The sequence below is a fragment of the Leuciscus leuciscus genome, assembly GCF_965113295.1.
Source record: "Leuciscus leuciscus genome assembly, chromosome: 19".
Lineage (NCBI taxonomy): Eukaryota > Metazoa > Chordata > Actinopteri > Cypriniformes > Leuciscidae > Leuciscus > Leuciscus leuciscus.
In genome coordinates, this window is record NC_138743.1 from 8,781,252 (window position 1) to 8,809,144 (window position 27,893).

The following is a 27,893-nucleotide window of genomic DNA, read 5'->3' on the forward strand; positions in this document are numbered from 1 at the left end:
CTATCTGCAGTCTAACCAAAAAAGGGGTCAAATCACATTACATTCTAACATTGCAACATTACAATCTAAAAACAAAATAATGCTTTTTAAAGAAGTAGTTAAATTTACTAAACTTAAAAAAAAAAAAAAAAAAAAAAAGCTAATATCATAAAAATACACATGTAGGTTTGAAATTCTCTAGCACATTTATGTTCACCAACAACAACAAATATTCAACAACAAATATTTTAGCTAAATATATTTATAATTTAGTGCTAATTTATATTTTAGTCAGAATAATTGCGCTCCTATTCTATTGCGCTCCGTCTGTTCGGCGCGCATGCACGCGGCGGCGCTCGTTCACGGAAGTTTAGCTTGCAGAAAGCTCGCCCAGTCATGACAGAAAACTGGAAATATTGACTTTCTAACATTTACAGATGGAGAATATGTCCATGAAATGTAAGTCATGCACTGAGGAAATTATTGGATGTCACTTCAGCTTATGGCTAAATATTATTACTAGAGGTATATTTGTTTCCAGCAATCGCTGCACAAGTGAAGTTTACGTATGATGACGAAAGCACGTTAGTGCGAGCCCTCCCGGAACCCATAGAGAATGCATTGCAGTGCCTGCAGTTCGAAAAAAAAAATTCTTTGAATGTAAGTCTATGGGAACACTCTGGGCGATTTTCGGCCATAGTAAAATCGCCCAAAAAGAGGCGGTACTCCACAGAACGTGACTTGGCGCTGATTGGACTATATCCAGAGGCAGAACAACAGTGAGTGACTGCTAGCGTAACTCTGTGGTTGAATGAGATTGTGATTGAAAAAGTCCCTTTCACACTTTGGTGGTGCGTCGCCCGATCGCCCTAATGAAGAAACCGCCGCTATTAGCCACTCTGTCTACACAAATACATACTTTTTTTTAGAGGGAGATACAGTGGGAGGGGGCGGGTTAGAGGAAGCGATTGTTGACTTTGTTAAAATGGAATTGTGCTCTCTAACAGCAAGGAGGAAGTTGAACTGTGTGAAGGAAGTGGGAAAATTGCAGCAACAGAAACTGAAAAAGAAGCGAGCACAGGTGAGACTTCTTATCTTTCTGTCATTATATCTCTGCCTTGTTTCTAAGCTTCTAATTGTAATGTGTTTCTCAGGTTGACTTATAGATTATTTCACCTGATGGTGTTCCTATTGTGTATGTGCTTTTGTTTTGAAGGAGAATGATACAACGGTTCCAAACTGTGAAAAACGAAAGATGATCACAGACTTAAGAGCAAGTTTGGGCTGTCAACCACTAACCACGACAGATTTGGTAGGTATTAATAAAGAAATATCTGGGTAATATTTAATTAAAAACTTTTTTTTTGAGCTTATATGAAATTTTATTTAAAAAACAAAACAAATTTTATACAAAACTTATATTTTTCTATATTTTCTTTATGATGGTAATTGTTATTTAATTTATTATTCATTGTTTTATTTTTATTATGATGATTATTCCTCAAATTTTCTCTATTTGAGTTTGGGGTGGAATACTACCCGGACAAGCTGTATTTGAGATTCACATTTTAATGATGATGATGATAATAACAGTAATCCTGAAAACAAAATTACAATGTTTCATATTATTATAAAAATCTATTAATAATAAAAAAAAAGATAACCTGCAATATTTTATAATTCAGTCTTGGGTTTGTTCGCTTGTTTGTCTTTTCTACTTTGAAGAGTAAAACGTAATTCATGTTTCGACAGATTGAAGATCACCGAATATCTGTTAGTGTTAGGAAACGACCCTTCAATGGCAAAGGTAAGGCCTCTGATAGGACAATTGGTGTACTTTAATTTTTTTTAAATAAGATATACCTTTTTTACATTTTTTATTGACTTATGTATTTTGTCATTTATTTCTCATTTGTGTTGTAGAATTGAAAGTAAAGGACATAGATGTGATCACTATTCCAAGTAAAGATGTTGTCATGGTTCATGAACCAAAACAGAAGGTGGACCTGACTCCGTTCTTAAAGAACCATACATTCCGCTTCGATCGTGCCTTTGATGACAGCGCAACAAATGAAATGGTTTACAGGTACAGGATCATTTATTGCTCATTAAACAAGAATATTTCTCAATATAATTGATCATTGTCAGAGGAAAATAACTTCTATCTGCTCTCTCCAAAGGTCTACTGCAAGACCTCTTGTGGAAACCATATTTGAAGGAGGAATGGCCACATGCTTTGCTTATGGCCAAACAGGAAGTGGAAAAACTCATGTAAGAAGTGTTTATTTAATATAATTGAGATTTTAAAAAATCCTGTTTGGATAGTTGCTATAAAAAAATACCACAAATACCTGTACTGCTCATTTTATATATATATATATATATATATATTAGAATAATTGGACACAAAGCTCATCAATTGCTTTCAGGTTTACGCAGCGTTCTCTGAAATTTACAATGAGAAGGCAAGTGGCTCTGAGTTACATTCGCTTTCCGTTAATTGAAAATGTGTACAATTTTAGGAAAACATGGTTTACAAACGCCTCTCATTAAATTTCTAGTGAATAGCGGAAATCGTCTTTATATACTGTCTATGTAATCGTCAACTATGCCATGTGGAAATAATCTGTAACTGGGTTATGGGTTCCTACACTCGATCATGACATAGCTTAAGTGTTTTGAAAGTAGTTCTGCTTACCGCGGACTCTACACTTGCTCATCTCTCTCCTGATCCTCCTCACTATCATCATCATCACAGGAGCTGATGAAGGGCAGAAAACATATATTTTGACACAGTTTACAGTGTCTGCTTTAAGGGCCTGTTTCTATTTTTTCACGCTATTTCTCTGCACAAATCTTGCGTTTCTTCTCCATCTCGCTGACTATTTTGTCAGATACACACTGACACTGCTGCATGCTCGCTCACTCGTTTAAAGTTGTGATTGGGCCAGCCCAGTGTCAATCAAGAAAAGAACCAATGGGCCGCTGATCTACGTGTTTCATGGGCTGTCAGAAAAAAAAAAAAACTAACACTGACTTTTTTTGACCACTGCATTACACCGGCACAAACCCAGCGCCGCCAATTAAGCAAAACAAAACAAAACGAATGGGCCGCCGATGTACACATTTTATGGGCCGTAAAAAAATAAAAAATAATAATAATAATAATATGTATGAGTATGAGATGTATCGGCCCAAAAAGCATGTCGGCCCACCGGGCAAATGCCCGGTATGCCCGATGGCCAGTCCAGCCCTGCCTACGGTTGACACTTATAGAAAACATGAATCTTTAAAACTATAACATAGGGATTTACAGAACCAACAAGCCCTCATTTTATTAACAAAGAAACGTGAGTTTGCCATTAAACATTTTATTTGCACTTTGTAGCCTACCAAATAATGCACGCATTGGACAACATCTCGTTAAAAAAATGACAACAAAAAACGGTCGTGCTTTAAAAATTTAAATCAGCTGCTTTTACATTCTTACAGTGAATTATCATCCTTTGCGTAAAATCCCGAGTTTGTAAAACATCTCCTTGAAGTAGGCCTGCGTTTGTTTTTAAACAATAACTTCATCCATTCTGTTTCTTAAGTACAATAAAACATTAGCCAAAAGATCTTAACTAAAATTACCATGGTAAACCGACAAGATAGACATATAGCCTACGATTAAAGTTAGCATTTAATATTTCTTTAATACGGCCAAATCATTCATAAAATCGTACTTAAAGGAATGCGCATGCTCAGACCTGAATCGTCTACACCAATAAGATTGCGGTATTATAAACCAATTAAATTGGGTGTGGGCGGCACGACACGCCTAAAAGTGTCGCCCCGCCCCATCGTCCAGACTGCACTGCCTTGCATTACTGTGATCGGCTGACGTCACGATCCCAATCTCTATAGTAACCGGAGACGTTTTTACCAACAACAAACCTGAAGAATTCAAACACTGTTTTTAGTAGTTACTGTTAGCCCGTATATTTGACTATTCTCATCGTCGAATAAATTAGACATGGCGACTACCTTCGGCAAGATCGTCGTGGGGACTTATGTGAACATAAAACGCAGCGATGGTGAGTTCATATTTGGGTAGCAGTGTTGCCAGATTAGAAATGTCGAAGTATCGTACCAAAACCTCAAAATTATCGTTTTTTGAGAAAAATTATCGTACACGAACCAAACACATAAAATATAGCTATTTTCCAACAATTTTATTTTCCAAATAATTTTACAGCCAATTTAAACAAGCTGTGTAATACGCTCACACTAACTGGAGGAAGTCTGGCTACTTAACTTTTTTTTTGCCAAAGTGCAAAAGATATGCCGACAGTCCACATTTTGAACTAGACCATAATTAAACTATGAGACAGAGAGAAAAAAGTGCACAATTAACACTAGAAAGATTCAAATTCCGTCTCTAAGTCGCTGTCATCATCGGATGCCACATCCACTTGTGCTGTGTTGGCAGATGTTGTTGGTTGGGGAATCCTTTTACGGTACAGATTGGATGCCGTCATGGAACTGATCTAAACTTAACTGTCTTCTTCGGCAAAACTGTAGTGTAGTGTTGACGTGCGGTCGACACCGTGTGGTGTGTGTGTGTGTGTGTGTGTGTGTGTGTGCTTGCGTGCAGGCAGGCGAGCCTGCGAAATGATTCGGGGTCAGAGAGAGAAGCGGTAGGATGTGTGTTTGGACGAACGACTGAAAACTCTGAAATTATCGTACATTATGGGATTTTTTTCATTATTGATCGTACATCGTACAGAGGTCAAATTTATCGTACAAATACGATAATTATCGTACATCTGGCAACACTGTTGGGTAGTGTTAATTATGAACAAAAAACTAAGGCATTTTTGTTGAGGTTTTTTGACGCCCCCTCATGGGCATTTTTTATATTGTTTCACCATGAAGAATATCTTGTCATAAAAGCAATAGATTAAGTTCATTTTGGGCTCATTTTAATTGTAATTAAATGCTGTAAAAAATGAAGTGCCATTTTCAACGATTTTGAATGTTTCACGAGATGTTGTAATAATTGTAACTTAGCTCTTTGTAATCGTGAGATTCGTTTTTCTACGATCTGTGCATGCCTCGTGAAGTTATAAGCGAAAACCAAATACTCTTTCTCACTTAGAGCTTTTGAATTTCTTACAGGGCAAATACACTGGGTCACTGTGACAGCTTTGAATGAAGAGGACCATAGTGTTTCTGTGCAATGGATAGAACAAGGAGAGGTAACTTTAGGTCTAGTAGCATCTCTGCTGTTAATATTAGCACATTCTGTATGCTTTGGTATGAGCAGTGTTATTTTAGTTTAGAGATGCTATTATAGTTTTTATTACTATTTTGAATCAGTTTTTATATTTTCCATTTTAGTTAAAAATGTGTTTCAAAAATGTGTTTTTAGGGTTTTAGTTTCAGTTTTAGTTAACTACAATAACCCTGTTTTGGATAGAAGTTTTTTTAATTGTAATTTTCACTTTCTTTTTTTTTTTTTGTAACAGATTGATTTGGAGAGCATATTCTCACTAAATCCAGAATTAGCTGCAGAGGAAGAGATTTCCTTGAGCCCTGTTACACCACCGCCTCCTACACCCAGCAAAATGCCTAAGGTTTGTACAAGATCACAGTTAAAAGTTGAGTTTGCACTCTAATTGTTCGCATCTTTTGAACCTTTTTGTACGCTTTTGTTTGTGTGCAGAAACATGGAACTATAACATCGGGAACAAGTGAAATCCCATGCAGAGACAAAAGAGGTATATTTGCTCTTATATGACTCATGATTAAGGCTGCACAATAAATCAGAATAATTTCTGAATTGCAGTATGCCCACGTGCGATTAATCTGCTAAAGACTATGATTTAATTAAATAAATATGTAGTGTGCATATTATCATTTTGAAGCATTCTGGGTGCTTCAAAATGAAGGGGTGACATGCATGTGTCAAGCTCAGTGTGCTCAGTCTGAGGCTGTGTAGTTTTCAAAGACTGCACACTCCACAAGCACTTCATCTTGACAGTATAACAGAATTCTAATATTCAGTGCTATAATTATTCTTTGAACCTTTAGACAAAATACTTAAAAAAATCTAAATAAATAAAGTTTGCATTTGTTTTTTGTTAAGTAATATTTGATACATCAGAGTAATAAGTCATTAAATAGAGCTACACCAGCCGGGACTTCATCTAGACCCATTCTGGATAAGAAAATCAAACCTGCCAGATCCAACAAAAAAATAAGTTCAAAATGCATTGAATCCATTAAAACGCATTTAATGATTGCATAGGCTAATAAAGGAAAATAAACTGGACGCTATGAGGAAATGTATTTTTTATAAACTGTGATTTTTTTACCTACTAATGTAAATCAATATTTACATAGTATAAAGGCCCGTTCACATCAAGAACAATAACTGTAAAGATAACGATAACAATATTAGTGTCCACACCAGCAAACGATAATGTTCTGTTTATTATAAAAGTGCACGCTCAGTTTTGTCGTCTGCTGCTTTAAATGCTCAAGCTCTTTAAAGTAGGATGGATTCTGATTGGCTGTCATTGTTTTTGTGTTCTCTGTGCCGTCATCAACAACTTTGACCTCACATCATAATTTGTAATCAAAATGTCAACTTTTATTCAAATTAAAAGATGACTTGTCTCAGCATACTACCATACTATGCTGTCTGGGCTGTGTTTCAAAATTTGGAAAGCTGTCTACCTGAGTGCCATTTGTGTGCATTATAGGCATGTTTGAGTGTTCCTGGTAAGTTTTCAGACATAGTCTGACTGTGATTTGCTGACTCTTATGTGTTCTGTTGTGAAGTTGTCTCGACCCTGGCACAGCCGGCCCAGCAGCAGCAGCAGCCAGAATCAGCACCTCCTCCACCTGCACAACAACCCTCTCAACCCACACAGAGCCAGACCCAAAGTCAGGGCGGTAAATGACACTCCTCAGTGCTTTTCAGTCTGTTCATGTCAACCCCCTTTTCCCCATAGGAAAACTCTAAAAGCCAAACTGAGGCCTCCTGCAGAGGATGCATGTCATGCATAAAGACAAAGCATCCTTTTGGAGTCTTTATTTTGCAGTAAACCTAACCTTGATCGTCGGTTTGTATCTTGGCTCAAATCTTGTGGGGTGTGGTTTGGACACCCCAGCCGTCCCTCTGAATGTCAGTGAACGTCTGTGACTGGACAGCCTTGACATGAACTGTCCTGATTAATCCGCTTGCTTTGAATTTATGAAGCTTACAGGTGTACCGTGTCTGTCTGCCGAATTAATCTGGAATCAAAATGGTCAACCTGTTTTCTGTGCGCCGCATGATACTGCACTTCCGTTGGCCAGAACTACAAGCTTTCTTGACTGATTTGCTTGTTTATTGATTCACAGATGTGTTGTTGTGATTCTCTCTTAAACAATTCTGAATTGATCTGATCCATGCAGTGTCTATTGTCAGGTTATTTCAGTCATATTTTAGTTTATGTATGCCCCATGCTGTTGATACAAAATTGAGATGCTTAGACAATAATTTTGGAATTAGATCATAACTCTCCGAAAGTCAATCTAAAAATTCCTACCCCATAGTTTAGTGTTGCAATATGAGTCATTGTTCAAATTGCACACTGTAATTGCTGAATTATTATGTTATTATGTAGATGAAATTAGAGTCTGAATGAATATTAATGACTGTTATGTGGCCTAATCTTTTATTCCATGTTCTACTGATACTATTATTTGCAAGTAATAGCAGTCATTTCAGATGTTGTGGACTATCAAGAGTAGGGTGACCACCCGTCCCGTCCCGCTTTGCGTTGTACCGCACAGCATTTTCACCCCTTGTCCCGCACGTCGCATATTGAGAAAATGTCCCGCATTTTCATCAGTCTATTGGTTTTTAATATTAAGAAAACGTGCATGCATTCTTTTGCCTTTGTCCTTTTAAAAAAAGCGTTTTATTTATTATTTTTGCGGCGTAGTTTTTCAGATATTTAACAGCACTTCGTCAGAAGTACAGATACAACAGCCGTTTATTAAATCCTATCCAATGGTTGAAAAGAAAGGAGTAAACACGGTCACTAGTAGGTTGTGGTTGTGACGGCTGTCAATCAAAATGTGGACCGGTGATTCGTTCCATGTGTTCCCTGTCAGAAAACAAATGGATAATTCGGTCAATTAAACCATACCATTTAACAGAATTGATCAACTTGTCGTCTGCTGTGGTTGTTTTAATTCACATCCTTTCTAAAAAAATATGAGTTTTTGGTTTAATATATTATTAATATAGGCTATAAGACTGTCAATGACCTAATTTCATGTTGTTTTATAATTTATTTGTTCGTTGTTTATTTTGTTGGATTTTAGTTGGATTGGTCAGAACAGTTTCAAAAATAGTTATCTGCATGATGCCTGCTGCCTTTGGGCTCAGTGATGTTGAATTTAAATGACATGTAAAATAAAGACATGTTATGTTACATTGTGATGTAATGGTGTTTTCTGGAAGGAACTAAAGAACAAAGAACTTTTATCAGCTGAAAGTAACTAAGGCAGAATACAAATGTTTTTATTAAGTTAGATAGACATTATAACAGTTTCAGGTTATGTTTTAGTGTTGGTAACATGTCCCACATTGTCCCACACAAACTTATAATCGTCCCACATTTGGTTTGTTTGATGGTGGTCACCCTAATCAAGAGTGCATAGATAAATGACTTTGGAAAAGGCTTGCTCATAGAATAGAGCTTTTTTAAGATGGAGAGGGCTGTTGGCGCTAACATGTGCCAGAGGCTCTGGCTTGCCTCTATAGCCACTCTGTCTACACAAATACATACTTTTTTTTAGAGGGAGATACAGTGGGAGGGGGCGGGTTAGAGGAATCGATTGTTGACTTTGTTAAAATGGAATTGTGCTCTCTAACAGCAAGGAGGAAGCTGAACTGTGTGAAGGAAGTGGGAAAATTGCAGCAACAGAAACTGAAAAAGAAGCGAGCACAGGTGAGACTTCTTATCTTTCTGTCATTATATCTCTGCCTTGTTTCCAAGCTTCTAATTGTAATGTGTTTCTCAGGTTGACTTATAGATTATTTCACCTGATGGTGTTCCTATTGTGTATGTGCTTTTTTTTTAAGGAGAATGATACAACGGTTCCAAACTGTGAAAAACGAAAGATGATCACAGACTTAAGAGCAAGTTTGGGCTGTCAACCACTAACCACGACAGATTTGGTAGGTATTAATAAAGAAATATCTGGGTAATATTTAATTAAAAACTTTTTTTTTGAGCTTATATGAAATTTTATTTAAAAAACAAAACAAATTTTATACAAAACTTATATTTTTCTATATTTTCTTTATGATGGTAATTGTTATTTAATTTATTATTCATTGTTTTATTTTTATTATGATGATTATTCCTCAAATTTTCTCTATTTGAGTTTGGGGTGGAATACTACCCGGACAAGCTGTATTTGAGATTCACATTTTAATGATGATGATGATAATAACAGTAATCCTGAAAACAAAATTACAATGTTTCATATTATTATAAAAATCTATTAATAAGAAAAAAAAAGATAACCGGCAATATTTTATAATTCAGTCTTGGGTTTGTTCGCTTGTTTGTCTTTTCTACTTTGAAGAGTAAAACGTAATTCATGTTTCGACAGATTGAAGATCACCGAATATCTGTTATGCTGCGTTCACACCGGACGCGAATAGCGCGTCAAATTCGCGCCTGCCGCGTCTAGTTTGACGCTTGACCACTTTGTGTTAATTCGCGTGTCTACCGCGCGTAAAAACAAAAGTTTGAAGCGAAATTTACGCGCGTCAGAGGTGAAAGTTTTGGCGGCCATCTTTTTTAGATGTTTATCGAGCATTAGCGTTAGCATTAATCGAGAGAGTCACCGCTCGTATATGCTCTGGAGAGCAGAAACAGCTGCGTAGGGGACATCGTCGCTGTACTCGGGTCCACCAGACCCTCCAGAGGGTTTCAGGAGTTTCACAATTTGCTCCAGGAGCTAGGTTTGGTGGACCTAACGGTGAGGACGCTGACGAGGACAGCGTAGGCCGTGAGGCCTCGGCCTCGAGTGGTCGCTGCCTGACGAGCCCGCGCTCTACAGCCCGGCGCGAGGTTCACCCTCGCCCGCACCCACCTAATCTGTCATTTATTTTTGTTTTGATAATAAATGGAGTCAGCCTCCAAAAGTGAAACCTGTCCTGTGATTTTTGTTTTTATACACTAAATTGTGTTTGTTGTCTTTACATTAGAATAATAATGTTTCATATAATCTAGAATAGATATGGAATAAATAGCATTCAATACAAAATGAGTATCTCTCATATATTGAAATCGAGTTTTTATGTGAAAGATTTGCTTTGTTGTGCATTTTAGTCATATTACAAAATAATTTATTGAGGCCAAACATAAAATAACATTATAAACTGTCACTTCACCACGTGACAGCAGCAAGCAGGCTCCTGATTGGTTAACGCGGCGCGAATTGACGCAGAAGTTCAGATTTTTCAACTCGGGCGGCAGACGCGAATTCGCGTCAAACACGAGAATGCACAAATAGCACTACATAAAACATTCGCGCGTAACGCGCTTAACGCGCCAGACGCTCAATTCGCGCGAACTTGACGCGCGAATGAGGCGTATTCGCGTCTACCGCGCCGCGCTCTACGCCTCATTCGCGCCGCAGGAATTTTTTACGCGCGTAACGCGTCTTTGCATTGACTTAACATTGAAATCACTCGCGCCTGACGCGCTATTCGCGTCCGGTGTGAACGCACCATCAGTGTTAGGAAACGACCCTTCAATGGCAAAGGTAAGGCCTCTGATAGGACAATTGGTGTACTTTAATTTTTAAAAAATAAGATATACCTTTTTTAAATTTTTTATTGACTTATGTATTTTGTCATTTATTTCTCATTTGTGTTGTAGAGTTGAAAGTAAAGGACATAGATGTGATCACTATTCCAAGTAAAGATGTTGTCATGGTTCATGAACCAAAACAGAAGGTGGACCTGACTCCGTTCTTAAAGAACCATACATTCCGCTTCGATCATGCCTTTGATGACAGCGCAACAAATGAAATGGTTTACAGGTACAGGATCATTTATTGCTCATTAACCCCCTGAGGTCGGCTGTATCGCCGGCGATACCAGCTCGCTTTTTTTTTATTAGTGTAAAAGAAACTCATAAATACTCTGTTGACTTTGATTTTCCATAGGAGTTTCATACATCAATCGATTCTGTTAAATGTGTATTATTTTTGTGTATACTCACAATAAAAACAAAGTGTTGTGCTTTTTGCCAAATAAAGAAAAATAAACACGAAGCGAGTTCTGCCTTCTCTCTGCCAGTGAAGTCCATTCTGAAACGCGTCCGAAAATTAACAATAACTCAGCGAATACTCAGTCAAACAGACATACAGACAGACAGGCATGAAGCTTGAATTCTCTTCTTTTAAATGAAGTCATTTATATAAAAAAACAATTATTCTCATCTTGTGAAATCTGTATTAAAAGAGAGCGATTCCAGTCGAGCTCATCTCATCTCATTACGTTATAATCGGCCCCGCCCACGGAGAGCGCGCGCTATTCAAACGCAAATGGCTGAGGCAATCCTGTGAACGCCCCCATCAGCTCGAGAAAACACACAAGTTTATTTAGATCATTACTTGTTTACACCGTCTTGCAGCGCTGTGAGGAATAATACTAATCGAAAATGTCCCTCAGAAGTGCGGGTATATCGAGGAGCGAGCTGAGGAATACAAGTAAGTTTTTTCCTTCTCACGTGAATTTCTTCACGTGGGTTTCTGTTTATGAATGAATAAACGGCACAGATGCGCGCTGTTTACCACAGCTGGCAAAGACAGTTTAAATTTAAATCGCGTGTGTGAATGAATGATGATGTTTTAGCAAACTGTATTGCTATACTGAGATAAGTAAACATCGACTGAATGTTGAAATAAAATGTAGGCTATTTGTATAAGCAACGTATTAAACTGCAAATTAACAATATGCCCTAATATTTCATGAAAACAACGTTACAGTCAGACGAAATATGAAAGACAACATTTTGTTTAGTAGATTTGGGTACAGTTTTTACTGTAGAATATACTGCCACATCAAATAAGCTTTTGTTTAGCCATTTCTATATATAAAATACGATTTTTGTCAAAAATAAAGTCATCAACTAAGATGTTAGCTGTTCCAATGTTGGTTATATTCAAACTAATGAATACATAGATAAAATGTAGGGCCTATAATCATTTTTTTTTTACAAAGAAAGAGTACACTTGAAATATTGTTGAAATTGTAATTATTGTTGTAATTGTAACCATTTTAATAAAATAGCAAAACATATTTACAAGATAGATGTAAGCAAAATCTTAAATGGTCAATATAAGTCTTCTTCTAAATATATCTTTTGTCCTTTCATTGTGGCTCAGTCAGTGTCACACCTGAGTGAATGGCTCATCATTATGCAGAGTGGGTGTATTCTAAGGTGTAAACCACTCCTCGTTCACGCCCCCTCGCATATTGGCTTTCCAAGCAAAACCTGTTTTACATCAATTTAAATCAATGTATGGTTTTATGTGAACGATAAAGCAAGACTATTTTCACATAATTTTGAAGAAAAAACTATAGGCGACGACATCCATAAGTCAAAAGTCTTATTGCCACATATTTAGTATGTGTTTTGTGGTCTTATTTCAAAAATTTTAATTTTTAGTTTTTTCGATAACCACGCATAAACATTATTCTCTCAAAAATGAAAACATGTACATACATGTGGCTCACATATTATTGTAGTCCTGTTTGTGCTATATAGAGTGAATTTACACCTTTGCCATTAATATGTTTATAAGCAACTGAAAAAAGCACAAATGTCAGGGCATGTCAGAACACCCCCAGGGCCCAAAAAAACGCTCAGACTCCAGAGGGTTAAACAAGAATATTTCTCAATATAATTGATCATTGTCAGAGGAAAATAACTTCTATCTGCTCTCTCCAAAGGTCTACTGCAAGACCTCTTGTGGAAACCATATTTGAAGGAGGAATGGCCACATGCTTTGCTTATGGACAAACAGGAAGTGGAAAAACTCATGTAAGAAGTGTTTATTTAATATAATTGAGATTTAAAAAAAATCCTGTTTGGATAGTTGCTATAAAAAAATACCACAAATACCTGTACTGCTCATTTTATATATATATATATATATATATATATATTAGAATAATTGGACACAAAGCTCAATTGCTTTTTGTTTTAGACCATGGCTGGAGATTTTTCAGGAAAGAACCAGGATTGCTCTAAAGGAATCTATGCATTAGCTGGTAATTGATGTTTATTTGGTCCTGTAATTTATTTATCTTGTAATTTCATTCAAACAACTCATTTATATTTGTGTCGTGCACATAGCTGAAGATGTCTTTCTCATGCTGAAGAAACCAGAATATAAGAAGCTGGATCTTCAGGTTTACGCAGCGTTCTCTGAAATTTACAATGAGAAGGCAAGTGGCTCTGAGTTACATTCGCTTTCCGTTAATTGAAAATGTGAACAATTTTAGGAATTGTATGCATTTGCTAGATAGATAGCAGAAAACTGATGACTCATGGCTGTGATTACTGGAAAAGCCTATTTTTTTAAAAAGGACAATTAGTTTAAAGTCTTTGTCTTCTTAGGTATTTGATCTGTTGAATCAGAAGGCTAAGCTGTGTGTGCTAGACCAGTGGTTCCCAAAGTGGGTGCCGCGGCACCCTGGGGTGCCGTGACAACTGGCTAGGGGTGCCGCAGAATCTCAGCTTTATTTTCCAATTTAAACAGCCTAAAATAATCGTACCATATAATAACCTTTTACAGCCAAGGTTATAATCGTTAACGAAAACGAACGCAAAAGCGATTTACACAAACGCTATTTAAAACACGCAGAGTATTCGTTCAACTGCATTTCCTTTCCCTGCTCTCGTCTCTGTCACTCATGCGTCTCTCACATGCGCGCGCGCGCACACACACACACATACACAACCCCTCCCCTCCGTGCACACCGCGTCTCCATGAGAACGAGTGTTCGTTCGACGTTGAAAGCAAGCAAGTTCGCGAAAGGTTGGTATCTCTATCTCGTGAACACCTTTACACAATCACACATTAAAAAGTGGTATAAAAATATTTTCAATTCTGAATATAATTTTGTCAGTGTGTTATTGTCGACCCGAGAAGCGATTGCGCCTTCTTTAGAAAGTTAACTAGTCGCAAGTTTGAGGTAAAATGCACTTTTTGGTTGTGGTTGTCGATGTCAAAACACTATATAAGCTGTGATTCAAATATTAAATAATGTTATGTCATTATGTCTTTTTGAATCTTGCCCCTGACAAATAACCCAAAAAAAAAAAAAAACACTTAACTAACACTAAAACTAATAAAAACTAAAAGAAAACTAAGCATTTTCAAAAAATAAAAAATAAACTAAACTAGCAAACCCACTTTAAAAACGAATTAAAACTAAACTGAATTTGAAAACAAAAAGTCAAAACGAAATAAAAATAAAAACTAGCCTAATGAAAAATGCAATAGGCTAACCCTGTTTACAGCATATTTTAAAATCATATCAAAACACCAACATATGCATGTCCAAACAAAAATGAATAAGCGAAAAAACACTGATATATTTCATACATTTAAAGTTGAAATGTTTATTTACCGCTAATTGGACTGTTCTCGGTCCGCTCGCTCCGCCCTTTGTAGTGGTGCGCGCTCAATTTTAGCCTATATTTCACGCAGATTGACAGGACAGGGCAAATATGGATACATTTATAGGTTTAAACAAAAGAAAAGCAGAAATGTCACAGCCAAGAAGACCGACGGACATCAACCTGGGACCACCACCACCCAAAAAAAATAAAACTAGACAGTACTCTGAAAGCTACCTGGCTTACGGTTTTACATGGATCGGAGATGCTAGCTGTCCCACGCCTGAATGCCTCGTCTGCAGGGAAAAGCTATCAAATGCAGCAATGGTACCGAGTAAGCTGAAGAGACATTTAGACACGAAACACCACGGTTTAACCAGCAAAGACATAGAATACTTCAAGCGACTAAAAGCACAAAATGTTAAACAGAACCAACAAATGATGTCATGTGTGCGTGTGTCTGATAAAGCTCTGGAGGCAAGCTTCTTAGTAGCAGAGCTAATTGCCAAATCAAAGAAGCCCCATAACATTGCTGAATCACTCATTTTGCCAGCCTGCAAAAAAATCGTAGGGGTAATGATAGGTGAGGACGCTGTCAAAGAAATTGACAAAATCCCATTATCTGACAACACAATTAAACGTCGCATTGATGACATGGCTGCTGATATAGAAACACAACTAACCGAAAAACTAAACAAAAGTGGCAAATTTGCCCTCCAAATTGATGATTCTACCGACTGCAGTGGACACTGTCATCTCCTGGCCAGTGTGCGATATACTGATGAGGAATTAATTATGGAGAATTTTTTTTTCTGCAAAGAACTAACAAGTCGTGCAACAGGGGAAGAAATGTTTATTGTCATCGATACGTACTTGAAAGAATGTGGTCTAAACTGGGGCATGTGTCATAGTATTTGCACAGATGGAGCTGCATCTATGACTGGAAAAGTAAAAGGACTGGTAACTATGGTGAAGAACCAAAACCCAGATGTGCAGATTACCCACTGCATGCTGCACCGCGAAGCACTCGTCGCAAAAGCAATGCCCCCAGACCTGACTGTAGCATTAGAACAAGCTGTCAAAATTGTAAACTACATTAAGTCATGACCATTGAAGTCCCGATTGTTTAACATACTGTGCAATGAAATGGGGTCTGAGCATCAGAGTCTGCTGCTGCATACGGAGGTGCGCTGGCTGTCACGGGGCAAGGTGCTTTCCCGTGTCTATGAGCTTCGAGATGAACTCAGGCAGTTTTCAACTGAGCACGACATACCCCACAAAGAACAGATCAACGACGACTCGTGGTGGGCTAAGATTGCATACCTCGCAGACATTTTTAGTCACTTAAATGAGCTTAACACAAAGATGCAAGGAACGAAAGAAAACATTTTAACAGCAACAGACAAACTTAACGGTTTCAAGGCCAAACTCAAGCTGTGGCAAGAAATTCTGAAAAATAAAAACATTGACATGTTTCCCTTAACAGCAGAGGACCCCGCTCGCAAGACTCCAGTTCTATTCAAATCTATAGCTGCACATCTGAAGACGCTACAGGAAAGGTTTGAGGTTTACTTCCCCGCTGGCGCTGATAATGAAAACTTTGACTGGATCCGTGACCCCTTTAACCCTCTCTCATCAGAATCGGCAAAGATGTTGCCAATCAAATCGCAAGAAGAACTGGCGGAACTTCTTATGGATCGCACTTTAAAATTAAAATTTGGAGAAATGTCTTCAGATGAATTTTGGCTGCATGTGGGACACGAATACCCATCTATCTCAGAATGCGCCGTCAATGTGCTGTTGCCGTTTTCAACCTCTTACTTGTGCGAGCTAGCGTTCTCATCCCTAGCATACGTGAAAAACAAAAAAAGGCAGCGTCTGTCAGTGGAGCACGATCTACGAGTTGCACTATCCTCAATCAACCCCCGTATCAAGAGGCTGTGCTCGCAAAAGCAGGCACATGTGTCCCATTAAAATGCCCGCGACAGTTCCCTGCAAAGATATTTTATTTTTTAAGTTATAAGTTATAAGGTCAGGTTTGAACAAAGCAAACGAGGAACTAAATAAAAAAATATTTGGAGTTGTTTATTATTAAAATAATTAATTATTATGTTTAAATCAGTTTTGTTCCAATGATTCTCACATACAGTAGCCTAATTGATTAAAATCAGTCTGTTGACGTGTGTCCAGTTATAAATGGACATATGATTCATCTGAAGGGGTTGTTTCGCCTCATATTATGTCTGTTGTGATGCATTCATAATAAATTCATGCTGCTTTTTATGCTTCATTTGTTGTTTGCTCATCTGGATATAATTGTATATATGTATGTACAAATGTTCGGTTAGTTTAATTGGGTTAGGGTGCCGTGGAAAAAAAAACACTACAAAAGGGTGCCATGCTTTCAAAAAGTTTGGGAACCACTGTGCTAGACGATGGAAAGAAGCAGACGCACGTTGTTGGGCTTCAGGAACGTGAGGTCAAATGCACTGAGGACATCCTCAAACTCATTGAAATGGGAAACAGCTGCAGGTAATACTCGCTGGGTAAAGCAATTGGATACATGTACACTGAATTCTAAAATATGAATATCTCTAAATCGTTTCCAAAATACGATTCATGATCTTTGGTGTGTAATTGGTCCTGAATTTCCTTTCTATTTACCATTTCAGGGCAACCGGTCAGAACGCAGCAAATGCCCACTCGTTAAGCCACGCCATCGCCACGCCATCTTTGACATCATACTACGAAGCAAGGGCAAGTTGCATGGCAAATTGTCACTCACTGATCTGGCGGGTAACGAGCGTGCAGCGGACACGTGCACCACTAATGGGCAGACTCAGAAGGAGGGAGTCAAAATCAACGAAAGTCTTTTTACTCTAAAGGTTAGCGCCTTAAAAATACCACACCAGAGCAAACTCTAGACATGGGTTGACAACCTTTTGGTCAAGAGGTGCCATTTTGAATTTAATTTAATCATTGTGATCTTGCATGTCCCAAATATTAGGAATGTATCAGATCTCTGAACCATAAAGCGCCTTACGCCCCATTCAGAGAAAGCTTGCTGACACGGATCCTCAAAAACTCATTAGTAGGTGAAAACTCCAGGACATCATAAACAGTTGGCGTTAACTGCACAAATGGATACAAATTGTATGACGCAATACAATTAAAAAAACTAACTTTTGTATCATGCTTGTTAAAAGTATAAAGCTTTAGATTTTTGTACTAAAACATGTAAGGTTCTGTTTTAAATAAGGTAAGAGTATACAGTGACACATCAGGTTACACTTTTTAAAATAATTGTTCTATGTAGTAAGTTTACCCAGATTATATTGAAGCTTTTCAGTCCTGTGACCTGTGCATGGTTGCTCTAAAAACATCATCATAAATGCTGTCAATTTGTGCATTTAGAGTGAAGGAGCTGCCCGTGGATCCTAATGCTTTGACGAAGGGAATCCGCCCCAATATCAACGCCATCAACCAGCTGGACATCATTTATGAGGATTGCGAGGTGGGTATCTCAACTAAAAAAATTCAATTACACCTCAAATCATTTTAATTTTTTTATGTGTTTATAAAGGCTGTATTTGTCATCAACATATTCATGCTTTATAAAGATAAATATTGATAAAAAATTAGACAGGCAATAGGTTTGCCAATTGGTTTTCCCTTAGTCTCCTTTTAGATGCTGCGGATCATACACCTTCTTATTATAGGTGTGATGAAAGCTTGTGTTTGAATATTGACAGGAAGAGGAAGTCTCCCCTCAACTCTTCACGTTCAGTAAGGAACTGTCTCAGCTGGAGGAGATGGTGAACTCCCCTCAGAACGACCAGATTATTGACCAGATTATCAAGAGACTGACTGACCTCCGAGGTAACGCATTTACCGCAAATTAATTTTTAGTTTTTCCTTTAATCAGAAGAGTTTGATGTTTTCCTGATGGAATGGAGTATTAATGGATGTGTGTCTGTTTGTATCATCAGATGAAAGGAGGTCATGCCGTTCCAAGCTCTAAGAAGAGGAACAAGCGGTCGGTTAGTGGACGTGGCGAGAGCGCGTAAGTGGTTTTTCTAAAAACACCAGTTCTGCTGTTATTCAGTGTTCTATTTGACTCAGGGCTCCAGACTAACTTTTTGCCTTGGTTGCACTGGTGCGCCTAACTTTTTTATTTAGGTGCACCAGCACAAAATTTGGGTGCACCGAAAATTTTTCTCGGCTCGCGTCACCTTTAACGCCACAATTTCAAGGTCACCTTTTATCACGCTCTATATACATTCATATTATGTAAATGATTTTAAACAAGAATAAGGTGTAGGTAAATAAAAATAAAATAAAAAAATTTTTTTTTTAAAGTGCTTCACTGAGCTGCCAAACTAACTATTTTGAGTCTCTAGCTCAGGCGCGGTATAGGCTCTACCTCCGTCTCTGAGTCGGATGCCATCTCCGACGAAAGACCAGGGCTTGGCATCTTACCAGGGACTGGGGAGAATGGTGGCTGAAGTAGCTTCATGTCTGGGCTGTTGTCGGAGCATTGACCGGGGAGTAAAGGGTTTTAACGGTATTCCTACTCTTACCGATACTGCTTATCGATCCGGTACTTTAACTGTATTCTTATCGGTTCTTTTTGTTTATATATATATATATATATATATATATATATATATACACATATACACACACATATATATATATATATATATATATATATATATATATATACACACATATATATATATACACACATATATATATATATATATATATATATATATATATATATATATATATATATATTAGTCTAAAAAGAAATCTAATAAAGTAATCAAATGTAAAATAACACTGCATAATTTTTCATAAATAGATTAATGCTTAATAAAGCTGAAGTTATTCTTTCAAGAGCTTTGTAGTGATTTTTCTCTTGTTGTTTGATTCGCAGTAATGGCGCAATCGTCCGCATGTTTACTAGACTGCGGCCCCTTTAAGACCGAGTGCAGATCTGCTACTGATCTGATGCACCATATTCTCCCAACTATTTCCATAACTACGTCCATTTAAGACATAAACTGTTTTTAGTGAATCTCCAAGCCGGTCATTTTGACATACTTTTGTGTACATTTTGATCGTTTAGACACGCACATTAAACCCAAAGTAGGCTATAATTTGCTTGTCTCGGTTTCGGTTTCGGAGCGCGTGCCGCCTTGCGAACAACATCTCTTGCGCAGATTTTGTGCTTTTAATAGCTCTTTTCATTATTTAACGCGTCTCGCAAGTTAGCAACAGTAGCTAGACTGCATTTTACAACAATCACCGATCGTGCTGATTCTGTCGTTAGGTTTGAGTTTTAGGGAGAAATGACAGTGTAATGCTGCGAAGGGAAGAAGTTGCGCTAGATAGAATGCGGCTATAGTTTTTAATGGTTTTACCTCAATATATTTTTTTTTATAATCTTTGGAAGCCGAAATCTAAAATAAAATCACACTAATATCACAGACCTTAAGTGTAACCAGGCTACGTTTGAATGTTTAATTCTGTCCTCTGTCATCACTCATTAAGCGTGAGAGAAGAGTGTGAGTTCCCATGAGTGTGTGAGTTCCGTCAAAGGAGAACAAACACTTACAGTAGTTCGTGGAGAGGCAGTGGATGCGAGGACGTTAGGTGCACCGGTGCGACCTAGGAAAAATTTTAGTCGCACCCTTACAATTGGTCGCACTCTAGAGCCCTGTGACTTAAGGTAGGGCTGGGAATGTTTAATTTAACAATACACCACAATATAACAAAACTCATTCTAGTTCATAACTATACACTAATATACAAATTTGTGAACAGATAGATTAAACACTCAGATTTGTCACTCTTCCAAATTTTTTACATCCATTCAGTCAGAAATGTTATAATCAGTTAAAGCACCCTTGGCCTGACTGCCAGTTGTTTTACATAACATTTTTTTGTATTTTGAGCTTTTTAATGTTTAATTTAACAATATACCACAATATAACAATTAGTATATCTCATTCTAGTTCATAACTATACACTAATATAAAAATTTGTGAACAGATAGATTAGAAAAAACAAACAAATGATTAAACACTGAGATTTGTCACTCTTCCAAATTTTTTACATCCATTCATAGTCAGAAATTGTATTAATCAGTGAAAGCACCTTTGGACTGACTGCCAGTTGCTTTCTTGCGCTCTTTTCTACTTTCGACCCCTTCTCTGGGTTAATCTTGAAAAGGCATCTGTCGGAAAAAAAAAAGAAAAAAACTCATGGACTGTATAATATGCTCTTAATATATTAGCAATAAAAATAGCAGAATAGTGGGAATTTGCATAGGGGATGCTTGTAGTGGACTATGGCAACAAAGATGTGCATGTGAGAGGGTGTTGTGTTTGAGAAAGACTGTTTGTTGTTAGTGTATGTGTATGTTGAGAGCATGAGGGTGTGTGAGAGCATTTGTGAGAGTGAGTGAGTTTGTGAGTGAGTGTATGAGAGGATGTGGGTGAGAGAGTGAGGATTTGTGTGTGAGTATGTTAGGATGTGTGTGAGTGAGTGAGTGTATGAGAGGATGTGGGTGAGAGAGTGAGGATTTGTGTGTGAGTGTATGTGAGGATGTGGGTGAGAGAGTGTGAGGATGTGAATGACAGAGTGTATGTGAGGATGTGTGTGAGTGATAGGTTGTTGACTGGCATTGCTGCTATTTCACCTCTGCAAGAACTCCAGGGTTGCTCCTTGGTCTGCTGGGTATGAAATGTTCAAGCAGTAGTATGAGGCGAACATCAACCTGACAGCATCACTGAAGATGGTGATGTGGCTGTTAACTAGGACTTGGTCCACAGATAACAAAAAATACTCTGCATTCAAAGGAGAAAAGAAAAAATAAGGGATCTATAGCACTGTGAAAAACTGAGCCCAAAGAACATAAATTCCAGTAATTATTAAATATAGTTTTACTTTAAAAATATTCAAACATACCACACACAATTATGCAGGGTGTCCTTGGAAGTTCAGCACAGTCCACTTCAGAGGGCAGGGTTGTCTGATCCACTTTATAGAACATCTGGTCCTCTCTCTCGCTGAAGTACTTGAGAACTAGCTGAAGAAACCCAGCAATGTTGACATCATCCACATTCTTGTGAAGACATTCTTGTGACATTTCTCTGAAGATGCTCTCCATCTTTGCTGTCTTGTCACTACACTTGAAGTAGGACACAACCCTTGCACACTTACTTGCTATGCTTTTATCAATGTCCATTCCTGTGAGCTCTTTAAAATGAGTCTTCATGCCAACTGTCTCAAATAAATATGGCCATTCATGCATCAAATCAGAGGTCTCAATACCACTGAAAATGTCTTTTCTTTGGGTAAAGAAGGTGGCCCTCATCATGTTCTCAATACATTTTGTGTCAGGGCACCTTTCTTTGTACATTTTCTTCAATTCCTCCTGTACACGTTTCTGGGAATCAGGTGTTTCATTAGGTGGTAGCCGCACCAGTTGCCAGTTTAAACACCCATAGGTGTCTAGTCTTTTCTTTCTACATGGAGTATCTTCACCTTCACTGTTGCTAACAGCTTGTCTCTTTAAAGAAAGTGATGTGTTTCCTCTCCTCACATTATACAATCTGCTGATCATCTGTTTGATTAAGGAATCATACCCACTGCCTACAATTTCACCTTCAATGACATCTCTGAATGCCCCAGGATATGCCTTGGCCATCTTTCTTGCAATCTCACTGATGTGTTTCTTCCCGGGTGTTGGACATATTGTTAATATTTCACTCACTATCAGTCGTATAATTTCAAGTCTCTCACTTTTTGTTGGTCGCGTCCCTGTTTCCAGTTTTCCGATGATCTCAGATGGCATCTTCTTCCAAGAAATTTCAAAACTATAATGCCAGCTGTTGTCAGGCAGTTGAGGTGTGAAACCCACACTTGAACTAGATGTTGACACTGAGTTTGAAGTTACTGAGCTGTAGGCACCTAAAGAGATGCAGAAGAACACAAAGAACATTTAGGCTATTATGAAATAATGCTACATGCACTGTAAAGCCATCTATTTTTCCACAAAATCTAAAATTTGGGGTGTGGGTTAGGTAATTTTTCAATCCCTCAAAGAAACAGATGATGCACTAGGAGATGCCAGAGCTGGAAGAGCCTCACATACTTGTATCCGGTTTTATAATATATTATGGTCTTTCAATAAATTATGGCTTGTACAACAGTGTGTGAACATTATTTAAAGTTGGGTATATCATTGAAAAAAAACAAGCAAATTCAGGTGTGATGAATGAAATGTTCACCCTACGATTCTTTACATGAAAAATGTGACAAAATACATAACATTTTCTTGAAATACTAGAAGTAGATCTAAAATAGAGCTAAATGTCCAATTAAAGGCATTCAGTACACCATGTACTCACCAGAAAGGGACATTTCATCAGGACTGTCACAGGCTTTATTTGAGGACAGTCGGTTGCTGGAAGGGCTTTCAGACACATCACTTTGACCTTAATAAAGGACATAATCATAGACTCGTGTTGTGTAATATATCATTTTGCTTGGTTTTCCCCCCAAAAATATACAATTTATTTTTCTCTCTAAAAAGACGGAAAGTGATGTTGTTGCATATATTGTTGCTTCATAAAATTGAGGTTAAACCACTGGAACCTCATGGATTACTTTAATGATGTCTTTACTACTATAAAACACAACTTCGCAGGACTGATTGCTTAACCCCCTGAGGTCTACGGTATCGCCGGCGATACCAGCTCGCTTTTTTTTTATTAGTGTAAAAGAAACTCATAAATACTCTGTTGACTTTGATTTTCCATAGGAGTTTCATACATCAATCGATTCTGTTAAATGTGTATTATTTTTGTGTATACTCACAATAAAAACAAAGTATTGTGCTTTTTGCCAAATAAAGAAAAATAAACACGAAGCGAGTTCTGCCTTCTCTCTGCCAGTGTAGTCCATTCTGAAACGCGTCCGAAAATTAACAATAACTAAGCGAATACTCAGTCAAACAGACATACAGACAAACAGGCATGAAGCTTGAATTCTCTTCTTTTAAATGAAGTAATTTATATAAAAAACAAATATTCTCATCTTGTGAAATCTGTATTAAAAGAGAGCGATTCCAGTCGACCTAATTACAGCTAATTCAGATGTAATGTGACTCCGCCCACGGAGAGCGCGCGCTATTCAAACGCAAATGGCTGAGGCAATCCTGTGAACGCCCCCATCAGCTCGAGAAAACACACAAGTTTATTTAGATCATTACCTGTTTACACCGTCTTGCAGCGCTGTGAGGAATAATACTAATGGAAAATGTCCCTCAGAAGTGCGGGTATATCGAGGAGCGAGCTGAGGAATACTAGTAAGTTTTTTCCTTCTCACGTGAATTTCTTCACGTGGGTTTCTGTTTATGAATGAATAAACGGCAGAGATGCGCGCTGTTTACCACAGCTGGCAAAGACAGTTTAAATTTAAATCGCGTGTGTGAATGAATGATGATGTTTTAGGAAACTGCATTGCTATACTGAGATAAGTAAACATCGACTGAATGTTGAAATAAAATGTAGGCTATTTGTATTATAAGCAAGGTATTAAACTGCAAATTAACAATATGCCCTAATATTTCATGAAAACAACGTTACAGTCAGACGAAATATGAAAGACAACATTTTGTTGACTAGATTTGGGTACAGTTTTTACTGTAGAATATACTGCCACATCAAATAAGCTTTTGTTTAGCAATTTCTATAGGCCTATATAAAATACTATTTTTGTCAAAAATAAAGTCATCAACTAAGATGTTAGCTGTTCCAATGTTGGTTATATTCAAACTAATGAATACAAAGATAAAATGTAGGCCTATAATCATTTTTTTTACAAAGAAAGAGTACACTTGAAATATTGTTGAAATTGTAATTATTGTTGTAATTGTAACCGTTTTAATAAAATAGCAAAACATATTTACAAGATAGATGTAAGCAAAATCTTAAATGGTCAATATAAGTCTTCTTCTAAATATATCTTTTGTCCTTCATGCATTGTGGCTCAGTCAGTGTCACACCTGAGTGAATGGCTAATTATGCAGAGTGGGTGTATTCTAAGGTGTAAACCACTCCTCGTTCACGCCCCCCTCGCATATTGGCTTTCCAAGCAAAACCTGTTTTACATCAATTTAAATCAATGTATGGTTTTATGTGAACGATAAAGCAAGACTATTTTCACATAATTTGGAAGAAAAAACTATAGGCGACGATATCCATTAGTCAAAAGTCTTATTGCCACATATTTAGTATGTGTTTTGTGGCCTTATTTCAAAAACTTTAATTTTTAGTTTTTTCGATAACCACGCATAAACATTATTCTCTCAAAAATGAAAACATGTACATACATGTGGCTCACATAATATTGTAGTCCTGTTTGTGCTATATAGAGTGAATTTACACCTTTGCCATTAATATGTTTATAAGCAACTGAAAAAAGCACAAATGTCAGAGCATGTCAGAACACCCCCAGGGCCAAAAAAACCGCTCAGACTCCAGAGGGTTAAAGGTATAGCGGAGGATCTTTCCAAATTTTAGATAAGACCCGCCCTCTCCACTTTTTGAAAAGTTTGATTGATTCACCAGAATGATTGACAATTAGGAGGACCAATAGTATAGGTTACCCACCAGGAAGTAAAACATCCTCCGCTATACCTTTAAATATTACATTATATACAAGTTCAAACACATACTTGTGGATTTGAAGCATGACAGGAGTCTCCTTGCTTCCACTGGCTTGAGGATGGGAAGAAGGTCACTCTCCTGGACATACTTCATGTCCTCGCGCTCCTGGACTCCTAACTTCCCCAGCGCCTCAAGCAAAGGCTCAAACTGGCTCATTTTTGGAAGAGCTGATTTAATAAAAGAGGCAAGAGCACTCCCTCCATCCATGACACTACAGAGAGACAAGAAAGACAACTAGTCCAAATGCGTTTTCCAAAAGCATCGTAAGCCTAAGTTAATCATATAACCGTTGCCACTAATGCTATCTATGATGAACTTAGGCTTGTGATGCTTTTGGGAAACGCAACACAGGTTTCTCAGATCACTGTTCTTTACCCATTTAAATAATATGCAAGTAGTAAAAGCTGCTTAACACTTGACCATATAGTCACCTAAAATGGATAAAATATCACATACCATTCAATTTAACATTTCCTCTTAGGGACCACCATTGCTCATACGAAGGTGTGTTTAGTGTATGTTCACTTTTGCCATTGTATTGGGATGGAGTCAAAAGGTACGAATTTTGAACTGTCTCAATAGCTCATTGTATATAACAGTCTTGATTTGTTCAAAAAATTTTAAATGGAGTACTATTTCTCTAGAAGATTTGGTATAGCAGGGGTGTTCCTGGAAATCTATCTACATGCAAAGTTCAGCTCCAACTCTGCTCAAACACAACTGAAGCGGCTAATTAAAGGGTTAGTTCACCCAAAAATGTAACTTCTGTCATTAATTATTCACCCTCATGTTGTTCCAACCCCATAAGACTTTCGTTCATCTTCGGAACACAAATTAAAATATTTTGTATTAAATCTGAGAGCTTTCTCATTCCTCCATAGGCTTCTATGTTATTGAAACTTGCAAGCCCAGAAAGTTAGTAAAGACAATGTTTTAAATAGTCCAAGTGACTACAGTGGCTCAACCATAAGTTTATCAAGCTATGAGAATACTTTTGTGCGCAGTGTAACAAAAGCAGACGTGGCAGACATGAAAAAAAGCCAGAGAATTAAAGACGGAGTTGAATTTCAAACCTTTGGCTTCACTAGCATCATGGTTCTGCAGCTCTTCAACAGTGTCATTGTAGTCTTGAACTGTGCGGATCGGACCCTGGTGCTCCAAATTATCCAGCTCACTTCTTGTTACACTACAGTATCGGCAGAAATAGCGAGATGTACTAAAGTTTTCTGTGAAACCCCCGATATTGTGCGAACCCAAGTTATCGCCTGCGATGCATAAGATTGTTGCCTTCACATTGTGTCCATGTATGTTCAGTCCATTTGTCTCCAGTTCTTTAAGATCAGAAATCAGTGGAGAGAACACTTTTTCGTGGCCAAATTGTTTGAAATCAGCTTCTCGGCACAAAAGCAAAAGCTGCATGTTGTCAATAGCGGATCGATGAAAAGGATCAAAGTTTGCTAAAGTGAAGTACACCCCAAGCATCTTGTGCTTTTTCTTAGCAGATCCAACGGGATTAACCACCTCGAATGCATCTTGATACAGGATCACTTTCAAAGAGACACCTGGCTCTGAAAACAACTGATTGGATTTATATACCAATCCATCACACACATCATTTAAAATGAGAGGTGTACTCTCATTCCCAGATGTACAACATTCTTCCCATACAGCAGGATCTTTCAGTAGTGCTGTTAATGTGTCTTTTATAGGAATGTATTGGGCATGTCTCTCCTTTCTGTTTTCATCAATTCCCAGAAAAATGCATTTTGGATGCACATAGGGAAAGTTTTCCTCAAAGTACTGTTTTCTCTTGTACTTTGTGGAAAGAGCAGAGCTGCATGATGCATGTAATTTTTCATGTATAAACTTTTCATTTGTGCAGGGTCCAGCATATCCTCCTCATGCCCATCGTCATCAGCCCCTTCATCTGGGTGGCTTTCAGTAACAGAGAACTGAGACTCACTAGGACCTGAAGAAAGACAGTATGCACCAGAGACATGCAAAGCTGTAGAGTGTTTGTGCTTTCTAGACAGATGGGACGTGAAAGATGATTTCACTGAAAATGAGCGATCACAGTTTTTGAAGGGGCAATGCACCTGTTCTCTTTTTGAAATGTGAAATTTAAGGTGACCCAAAAGATCTGAAAGATCAATCAACTGTTTCTGACAGTTTGTAACTTCACATGTGAAGGGTCCCTGCAGAGACTCAAACTGTGACGCAAAAGATGACTGCCAATGATGACGGTAAACATGACATTTAAATGCGTTGTAATTTCTGAAGCGTAACTTACAACCTGCCTTGCAACATGCATATAGGTAATGTGCCTCATTTCTGTGTAGCCCTTGATGTTGTACATAACCTTTTAGGGTTTTCACAGAAACACTACAACTATTACATGTGTAATTTGCAGACATCTTTACATGGTACAATGATCACCTTTTTTCCCTGATCTTGATGGTAGCAGCTCACG

General features: G+C 37.7%; 2 protein-coding genes across 5 annotated transcripts; one reads left to right on the forward strand and one right to left on the reverse strand.

The window, feature by feature from the left end:
- Positions 1–18,783, forward strand: LOC309482740 (kinesin-like protein KIF2A). 4 transcript variants are annotated; one of them, XM_082148277.1, is made up of 13 exons: positions 96–1,060; positions 1,196–1,291; positions 1,732–1,786; positions 10,923–11,085; positions 13,004–13,094; positions 13,261–13,324; positions 13,410–13,501; positions 13,674–13,707; positions 17,102–17,210; positions 17,351–17,563; positions 17,686–18,192; positions 18,431–18,557; positions 18,668–18,783. In XM_082148277.1, exons 1-10 carry the CDS (start codon positions 965–967, stop codon positions 17,559–17,561), a joined length of 1,011 nt encoding a protein of 336 aa, XP_082004403.1. In that variant the 5' UTR covers positions 96–964; the 3' UTR covers positions 17,562–17,563; positions 17,686–18,192; positions 18,431–18,557; positions 18,668–18,783. The 4 variants fall into 4 exon arrangements, with proteins under 4 accessions (XP_082004402.1, XP_082004403.1, XP_082004405.1 ...); XM_082148276.1 differs by lacking the exons at positions 10,923–11,085; positions 13,004–13,094; positions 18,431–18,557; positions 18,668–18,783 and adding exons at positions 1,903–2,065; positions 2,160–2,250 and having other exon boundaries at positions 1–1,060; positions 17,686–17,810; XM_082148279.1 differs by lacking the exons at positions 1,196–1,291; positions 18,431–18,557; positions 18,668–18,783 and having other exon boundaries at positions 17,686–17,810.
- Positions 18,600–25,973, reverse strand: LOC309482412 (uncharacterized protein; the record flags this gene model as incomplete). The annotated part of the gene is made up of 6 exons (XM_082147758.1): positions 25,432–25,973; positions 23,102–23,188; positions 21,657–22,661; positions 21,388–21,535; positions 20,844–20,922; positions 18,600–18,695 (listed from the first exon to the last, which is right to left on the reverse strand). Exons 1-6 carry the CDS (start codon positions 25,628–25,630, stop codon positions 18,600–18,602), a joined length of 1,614 nt encoding a protein of 537 aa, XP_082003884.1. The 5' UTR covers positions 25,631–25,973.
- Positions 25,974–27,893: the final 1,920 nt, after the last annotated feature.

Bases quoted from the DNA above. Each gene is read 5' to 3' on its own strand.
- LOC309482740 (XM_082148276.1), top strand. From the start codon at position 965: ATGGAATTGTGCTCTCTAACAGCAAGGAGGAAGTTGAACTGTGTGAAG. The intron at 1,061-1,195 runs GTGAGACTTCTT...TTTGTTTTGAAG, and splicing joins TGAAAAAGAAGCGAGCACAG to GAGAATGATACAACGGTTCC. The intron at 1,292-1,731 runs GTAGGTATTAAT...ATGTTTCGACAG, and splicing joins CACTAACCACGACAGATTTG to ATTGAAGATCACCGAATATC.